Genomic DNA, 8,779 nt, shown 5'->3' with positions numbered 1-8,779 from the left:
TACAAAAAACAAAAAAAAGAAAAAAAAGTTTATTTCCAGAAATACAAAACACTATTCTCTCATTTCTCCATCTTCTTCCTCTTCTTCCACACCTCTGATGTACAAAACATTATTGCACCTGTAAATAGAACCAAAAGTTCCCTTAGCTATAAATGTTATAATTTTCCCCACATAAAACACGCTTTAAGCATTTTTATTGAATGCAGCCTGGCAACAGCCAAATTCTACCAAACAAAATGCCGCTGTTGACTTTGTACACCTTTACCACATAGTACATTAAACTGTGCAACTTTATACATATATACTGGTTGCCAATGCTGTACAAAAAATTTTTTACTTTTGGGTGGACAGTTACGGTCAAGTGTGACTTCCAAGCATGTGAAATGTTTTCAGTTGCAATGCACTAGTATATACTGCCAAAGGATTCATAGATATACAATCATGTGGAAAACTAAAGTACTTAGTCACCACAAAAGGGATAGTAAATGCGTCATTAAATATATTCAAAAATTCATTTTTCCTCCTCTCAGAAGGGACTTCAATATAAAAGACAAACTCATAGCCTTCCTGTAAGAGCTACACTTGACATCTTAATTGGATAAGAAACACAGCACCCACCCGTATAACTTTTAATTCTGCAAGTGCTGAGACGATTTAGAAAGAGCCTTTCCCCACCATAAATAAATACCCCAATTACCTTATCAAAACTTCACCCAGGTGTCCAGACAACGCACCGTCTATGTACTCCTCTGTGTTTGCAAGCTTGAAAGGAAAATGAGGAAAAAATCAAATGATATTAATAAAAGTAGCTTCACAAAGCACATACGGTTCTGCCCCCAGCCCAGGGCTCGGCTACAGCGACTAGGAAGGGCCGCGCGGCCCCGCTCCCAGCCGGTACCGCATCCCCACCAAGGAACCGGCCATCATCCCAGCTCACAGCGGCTATGGGCGGGAAAGGTCCTTAAGCACCACCTCATTCCAACCCCCTGTCATGGACAGGGACACCTTCCACAGGACCAGATTGCTCAGAGACCCATCAAACCTGGCCTCGGATACTTCCAGGGATGAGGCATACGTAATTTCTCCATCCACAGTGCCGGGGGCCGGCACCGCCCCCGCCCCAGGCACCCCCGGCCCCTCACCTGCATGTTCATGTAGCCGTCCACGGAGACGAGGTAGCCCTTGTACTCCATCCCCCACTTCAGCTTCACCATCACCGGCTTCCCCGTCAGCCCGTTCAGGAACGGCTTGGGATTGAGGGGCAGGCTCTGGCGGGAGAAGCACAGGGTCAGCGCCGCCCGCCTCCCGCTCCGCCTCGCCCGTCCGCCTCAGGCCCGTAACGGCGCGGCTCCCGCCCCTCGCGGCTCCCGCCCCTCCCGGCTCCCGGGCCTCTCAGCTCTCGGCTTCCGCCCCTCTCGGCTCCCGCTGCCCTCCAGCGCGCTCCCGCCTGCGCTCACCATGGCGGGAGAAGCGCAGGCCCACGCGGGAACCACTCGTGCGCGCCGCGGGACAACGGGAGGCAACGGGAAGCGGCTCCGCTCCGGCTTTCAGTTCCGGGGGCGCCGCCCCCCCGCTCTGACCTCTCACCCGCGCCGCGCTCCCCATAGGCTGGCGGGTCCCGACGCGCCGAGCCGCAGCCGCAGCCGCCCATTCGCTCACCGGCGCCGCGGGCCTCTCTCATTGGCCGAGCCGCTCGGCCGCTCCCCCGTCCCAACCCATCGCTGTTGCCGCGAGGCGCGCCGCGGTCGCGCGATGGGGACCAGTCCGGAGGTGTGAGCGCGTGCCCCCTGCGCGCGCCCGTGCCCCTGCCCCCTCCGCGCGCGCCCGCCCTGTGCGCGCACCCGCGCGCTGTGCCCGTGCCCCGTGCGCGGCCCCGTGTCCGTGCCTGCGGGGCAGCGCTGCGCGCCCCCTCGGGCTGTGCCCGCCCCGCCGGCCGCGGTCAGCTCCCGGCTGCTCCGCACGGGCACGTCCCCACGAGGTGGCAGCGCCTGACCGGTGCAGTGGCCGTGGCACCGGACGGGAGGGCTCTGACGGCCTCTCCTGCTGGAGCCTGCGAGCCCCGCAGGCGGTGAAAGCCTGGCGGTGTCCATCCGTCTGAGAAAATAAATCCGCGGACCAGCACCTTTTCGTGACTCCACACGCAAGGATCGGAAATCTCAGAGTTTATAAGACACATAAGTGCGAATTCCCTGTCAGTGTCATTTGACTCCCAGGCAACGATGTTCCGGAGGTTTTCTTGGGTGTAGAGAGAGTCGTGAAACGTCAGTCCTGCACTGGCTATAATATGTGACTCTTAACCTTTGACAAGCAAGTATGTTGAACCAATGTCTGTACTGTTTACCAATTTGACGCACCCTCACTAATGTTTTCTACTACTCTAGGTATAAATCCATCAAATGCCACAATGTGTGTTTCTGTGCCTGCGTACAGCATATTCCCTTGATCTTCAGTGTATTGGGTGCTGAATGTGGAAAACACACATTCAGGAAACGTAACATGTCAGTGACAGAACTATTACAGACCACTTCTAAAATGCACTTCACTTTCTAAAGGTGAGTCTAGTGCCCTAGTGTTGAAAGCAAAGCCATTATCACCTCCTCAAATCTGCGCGTTTAAAGCTGTTGACGCAACAAGCCATCTTCTCCAGACCCAGACTGTCCTTACGCACAGGGGCACCGTGAGTGGGTAGGAGTGAAGCAGATGGAATTGTAATTCCTGTTAACTAGCATATATGAAAAGTGCAGTTACAGAATCACAGAATTGTTAGGGTTGGAAGGGACCTCTGAAGATCATCCAGCCAACCCTCCTGCCAAGGCAAGGTCACCTGCAGCAGGTGACACAGGAACGTGTCCAGGTGGGTTTGGAATGTTTCCAGAGAGACTCCACAACCTCCCTGGACAGCCTGTTCCAGTGCTCTGCCACCTTCAACATGGAGTTCTTCCTCAAGCTGAGGTGAAACTTCTTGTGAAGATATTTAGTGCACATTTCCATGGCCATTAGAAATAAGTGTGATTTTCTTTTAGGGTGAGCAACAGAAACAATGTCAAAATCATGGTAATTATCCTTCTGATAGCAGGGCTCACTATGGGCCAGCTGAAAGAGTAACCAAGTTATAAGATTTTGTTGTAAGGAAGTCTGTGTGTATGTAGGTAAAATATGAGTACAATGGGAAATGGTATATATAGCAAAATGTTTCATGCCATTTGCAGAATAAAATAGCTGATTTCACATGATAACTTGTATAATGTGGCAGAATGCAATGAGCTTAGAGCGAGTGTCTTGAATAAAATCATACTGTGAGAGCAATTTGTTCTGACAAGGATAAACACGTATGTTTGTGAATGGCAATATAACAGGCTTGATATGTTATCCATAAATAGCACTACCTATTTTTACATATGGAACCTATTTTGACCACAATGTCTCCTGCTCATGTTGGGAAAACTTTTTGTGTACCAAGAAACAGGAGCATTTATATTCTATTTACACTCTGTTCCTCAGGTGGGTAAGTATTCCAGCCCTGTTGTTAGAAGAAACAAGCATTTCCCAGAGTCATCGATCTCCGTGTAGAAGTCAGAGAGCGAAAGTGCTTGACTTCTAGTTTCATAGTTGGTCCATGAATTCACATGTCAATGATCTCATCAGCTGCAGACTGGGTCTGCAGCAATTTTGTGTGGTGGTAGGGTAGAAAGGAGCACAGAATGCATGACTACATCTGATGTAGTTAACTGCATAACTCCATTAATCAGGAAATGAAATAGCTGCTGGTTTTCTTTCCCCCTTATGAGGAATTTGCTGTTTACCTTGTTGACTGAATCATTCTGACTCAGAGACAGTCTTCTTACACTGATCTTCGGACCTTCAGCACAGGGGTGAAGTTCACCTTTCGTCCTCTTTGTATTTCCCATGTAATAGGGGAAGTAATAATTTGCATTCTTTTCTGCCTTTGGGTCAGGGTATTTAGGTTGTTGCTCAACAGGAAGTGAACAGGAAAAAGTTGTTGTAACAGATTAATCCAAACCTTAGCTCCTGGGTGGATGGATAGTATATTCTCTTACAGCTCAGGGGTGGGAATTTAACACAAATGACTACACTCTGTTCCTAAGGAAACACATTAAGCAGCTGGACATTCAAGGGCAGCAGCATTTCTGGTGAGGGACGGGTTACATGGTGTTGTCTGTGTAAGTGCAAATGCTCACTGACATCACTAACACACTGTGTTGCCATAAACCAGGCTGAGAAGTCCCCTGCACCATCACATTGCTGAAAGAAACCTCAGCAGCCCAGAACTCCTTCCTGATTCAGCTGAGTTTGCTGAGACAGAAACTCCCTGCAGTAACCTGTTTCTGCCTGCCATAAACACATTATTATGGAAACTTTCAGAGCTGCCCCATGTTCCAGCTTCTGGGCTGTACATTTAGTGACCATCCCGTGCCTTTTCCTAGTGATATGCCAGTGTCAGTCGGGATTTCCTCCACTGCACTCTTGTTCCACATCAGGCGAGCTACTTCTGATACCACACAGTCATGTCCACCAGAGCAGTAAGAGCATCAACTTTGCCATCACACCAGAGACACCATGTCACGGGCACCAGTTGCAGTCAGAGAACTCAAAGCAGCCATGAGAGCACAGCCCTGAATTACAAGTGGGCAGAGATGAGTTAACAAAAAGGAAGCTCCATCAGGAGACAGCAGCTTCAAAGGACAGGTTTGTATCAAAAAGGATCCAGTGTAGCAGCACGGAGTTAGCCCTGCTATGCAGCAGATGAACTTGGCTTCTGCTTCCCTTGGGTTCATAATTGGCAAGACATGTAAGAACCTGTTGCTCTCCCCATACAAACCTGTCCCAGATGAAGATGTGCCACCCTCCTTCATCCCCCTTGCCAGACTCCCAGAGCAAGTCTGGTCCTTGAAAATATTGGGTGATACGATACCTCAGTCTAAGGTTGACTGTTGTTACGTTCCTTGTGCAAAGCAGTAGCTGATTCCTGACAAGCTCTCTGTTCTATCTTCTTGGGGATGCAGTGGTTATGACTGTCATGGACCTAGGTGGATTTTGAAGCTCTGTGCACCCCTGGGGAGTTTTGCTGCTGTAGCAATGCTGTTAAAACGTGAACAGGACCTAGGACTCAGGCCAAGTATTGACGTGAAGTAAATCTATTTTTCCTTCAGGAATAGGCATAATAGAAGATTTGCCATTAGATATCATACTGGAATGGAAAATTTGATCTTGCCCATAATTTGTCTGTAGAAAGTATCTTGTCGAAAAATTTTTTTCAATAAGTAACACAAAATTTTTTGTACGTGCAGAAAGCCTGTGTCATTTATCAGCTCTTGGTGACTTGGGAACTGCTGTAGCAGTATTGTGTGGACTGTCAGCAGCCCTCACATGGGGTATAGTCCTGACTTTATGGGACTTTGCCTGAGTAAAACAGTTTTGCTTCAAGCAGTATTTTTCCAGAAATCTCTACCAGTGAAACACCTTTCCTCTCTGCTGATTGTCATTTTAATAACACCATCTTTGATCAAATCTCCATGTGAGGCAATAACCATCCACCACAGGCCTTCACCGTGGATTGTGACTGGGAATCAGGAAGTAGTGACGTCAGACTTCAGAAGAACAGGGGGCTGTAATTTCTCTCTGAGATCCTCATACACCTAAGCAAAGCCACGGTGTGCTACAGGATGCAAATACTAGGAAGCACAACACTGGTAAGCCACTTTCAGGCTCGATCCAAGTAACATACTTTTTTCCACATGCTGACAGACTTTCATCTCAGTGTAAGACTGTAGCCCAGAATAGATGGTCAGTCTTGCTGAACAGCACTTGGAAGCAGCTGAAGGGAAGGACACAAGGGAACCACAAAAACCAGGAGACTTGCCATTGGCCCTGCATGCCTGGCAGTGGCTAGCAACAGTAATGTGAGGGAACACAAACAAAATAAAAAAGTTTGTTTGGGATGGACTTGCCCAGTAAGCAGGAGACCATGCTATGAACGATTCCAAGGGCAGGAGGCAGAGGTGCACCTGGGAAGATAGAAATGAAGGGTTTCTTCTTGGGTAGAGAATTTATGTGCAGTTTAAGGTCAGTACAATGTCTTTTTTCTGCAGTGATACCAGTATAAAATGAGACTGAGGGTGGAGCTGGGGGACAGGTATGTGCTAACAAAGGCCCAGATCTTTTGTCCACACCGTCAAAGATCTGCCAGAGTGGCTCTTCTGTGAACCTGTCACAAGGCTGGGCTGTGCCAGCAAGAAGGGGCATGGGATGGGTATTGTACAGAAATTATGGGAACATTAAAGCCTCCTTTTATCCATATTGAAAACCTTTATTTTTCTGTGCAAATAGTGTTCATGCAAATTATGCAGCTACACTAAAGAGAGGCCCTTTAAGAATGTGTCTCTGAAAACACAGGCTCCTTTGCCAAGAAATAATGGGACTTCCTTAATTATCAGCTGTTATCTTCTGGGTTTGGCGAACTTTTGTTGCTTTATGTGTGGTTGCTTCTTTTATGCTTTGACATTAATGAATTGGAATTGAAATTATGTATTGAGGAAAACAAAATGACCTGTACAAATAGTAAAATGGTGTACTTGTGTGCGTCAAAAGGAAGGAGATCAAGTATTGTGCAGAAGGAATTTGGAAACTGTGCTTTCACACAAACATCTTAATAGGTACTAATAACTGGCTCCAAATCACAGAAGTGGTTTAAGGGTTGGTGTTTTGAGAAATCTGTCTGATCAGAGCTCAGAAAGTCTGGCTGGTGTTGGAGGCTCTCTCTGTTAGGTGGCAAGCTCTGCTGTAACAGAGGAGCTCATCTGCTGCCATTTTTAACAGTGAGTCTTGTGGAGGGAGAGGAAAGAAAGGAGTTATTAGGCAATGGGTACATAGGTCAACAGAGTGTTGCTGGTCAAGAGAGACTAGATATTGTATGGATTCCCTCACCATTTCAGAGAAAGAGAAGAAGGAAACTAGCTGGATAGGAGAAAGTCAGAGAGATAAATTATGCTGGGTTAAAAGAAGGAGCTAAATCTAGGATTCCTGAATTTCTTAGAAAACTGTCTGAGCCCAAGCAATATTCCAGAAAGATGAGGAGAGAAATAGGAGGCCAGGTCCCAAAGAAACCTGAGTCATCAAGGTTGACTGGCAGCTGCAGGGGCAAATGTGTCCTGAACTCCCTCTACTACACAGTGAGGCTTTAACGTGTTGTCATTCTATTAATTTGGCCAGATACATCTACTCTTCTGATAGCCAAAGGGAAAAGTGATTTGAGGTTGGAGCCTCTGTGAAGTCTACTAGGTTATTTGCACCACTCCCAGAAAAGCCGGTACTCGTCCTGAGGCAGGTGGGCCAGAAAGTCTCATTTCCAGGAAGGATCTGCAGACAGAAAAAATCCCTAGTGCTCTGGAAATATTCCAGAGGTAACAACTGCAATTCACGTTTGACTTGAACCTGAGCCCAAGGCCCACATCTCATCTTGGAGGCAGCGGTCACTGCCCTGCCTCTGAGACCAGTGGCTTCCAGTGGCTTCGGCCTCTCTGCTAAACTGGTGTTCCTTTGTGAGAGCCTCTCTAGGTGAGGGACTGCCAAGGATCCACTGTAAAGGCAGGCATATGTGTACAACCTTCCCTGTGGAGCAGAGCGGAGGAGAAGCTTTCATGCAGCCAGTTTGTGGTCAGCTACCAGAACCTTGGAGTTTCTCATTGCCTGCCTGAAACAAGCAGGAGTCCAAGCTTGTGTAGGTGGACAGGCTTTTCTCTAACCCTGCAAATCCCACAGGCTTAGCCTGCCTGAGACAGGAAGGACTATAGGAACCAGGAATTAACTGTGGGGATGGTCAGTTAATTAGGACCAAATGGCTGAGGCAGACAGCGCAAATGACTGCAGTATGCTCATAACTCAAGATCCCATGGTTCAACACACATCATCTGTTACAAATCCAGGAGAGAGAGCATGGCTATAGGTGTTTACACTGGTCACATGCCAACCATCCCCAAATTACCAGTGCCCTCACTTTCATACTTCTTGGGGCAGTGCCCAGCTGTATGTGCACAGAAGTGCCTTTTTTGAGAATTCTTCAAGAGCTCAGTACGTTGGAGTTTTGGCTGGTGAAGTTTCCACTGCGTTATGTCATTGACAACTCACAGAGACCAGCTCTGCCTGGGTCGTTTCTAGCCAGGACTCCATTGATGTGCTGGTGTTCCCTTGTCACAGCTGCTTCCTGTAAAGCTGTAAGTTGTCATTTGGTTGGGCACTTCTGCTTTTGTTTTTCTGAGTACTCTGCTAGATAATTACACAACTGATCTAACAACTGATCTTTGGAAAGGTTTTTTCCAAAGAGCACAGAGGATGAGAGCTGGCTTCTCTTCGCCCAGTACGTGTTTCTGAGGAGGCAGCTGGTGTGTGTGCCCTGGGCTTCCCTGCTTGGGCCAAGAGCCTGGAGAGATACTATGAGCAATTTCAGTGCTTCTGATTGTGCACTGACAGTTTCTGATGCTCCTTGCGTGCCCCAGATGACCTGGCCCTAATGTCACACTGCTCCCTTTGGGTCCTTTTCTGTTCTTTGAATCTTTGACAGCAGCCACTGATGCTGTCTGCACTTGGCATGAGTGGCCTCAGCAGCATAGCATTGTCTTAGAGGTGTTCACATCCACTCGGTGCCTTCCTTCTCCAAAGCAGTGTCTTCTCTGTGGCAATGTGCACTGCAGGTGATGGGAAGGCCCAGGTAGGTAAGTGGTGAGTGTTCTTGTAGTAGGACCCAGAGGCACTCAATAGGGAT

The 8,779-nt window shown here is 48.1% G+C and overlaps 1 protein-coding gene across 1 annotated transcript; it reads right to left on the bottom strand.

Moving 5' to 3' along the window:
* SNRPF (small nuclear ribonucleoprotein polypeptide F) lies at positions 1 to 1,567 on the bottom strand. Its single transcript, XM_069003914.1, has 4 exons — positions 1,458 to 1,567; positions 1,143 to 1,268; positions 698 to 762; positions 1 to 118 (listed from the first exon to the last, which is right to left on the bottom strand). Exons 1-4 carry the CDS (start codon positions 1,458 to 1,460, stop codon positions 52 to 54), a joined length of 261 nt encoding a protein of 86 aa, XP_068860015.1. The 5' UTR covers positions 1,461 to 1,567; the 3' UTR covers positions 1 to 51.
* Between the last annotated feature and the right edge of the window lie 7,212 nt (positions 1,568 to 8,779).

Source organism: Aphelocoma coerulescens, chromosome 1A (assembly GCF_041296385.1).
Source record: "Aphelocoma coerulescens isolate FSJ_1873_10779 chromosome 1A, UR_Acoe_1.0, whole genome shotgun sequence".
Classification (NCBI taxonomy): Eukaryota; Metazoa; Chordata; class Aves; order Passeriformes; family Corvidae; genus Aphelocoma; species Aphelocoma coerulescens.
Note: the sequence above shows the minus strand (reverse complement) of the source record. Positions and strands in the feature narration are given on the sequence as shown.

Excerpts from the sequence above, each read along its gene's own strand:
- SNRPF (XM_069003914.1), bottom strand. Across the intron at positions 763-1,142 it reads ACGGCTACATGAACATGCAG|CTTGCAAACACAGAGGAGTA; the intron begins GTGAGGGGCCGG and ends TTTCCTTTCAAG. Across the intron at positions 119-697 it reads CTGGGTGAAGTTTTGATAAG|GTGCAATAATGTTTTGTACA; the intron begins GTAATTGGGGTA and ends TTCTATTTACAG.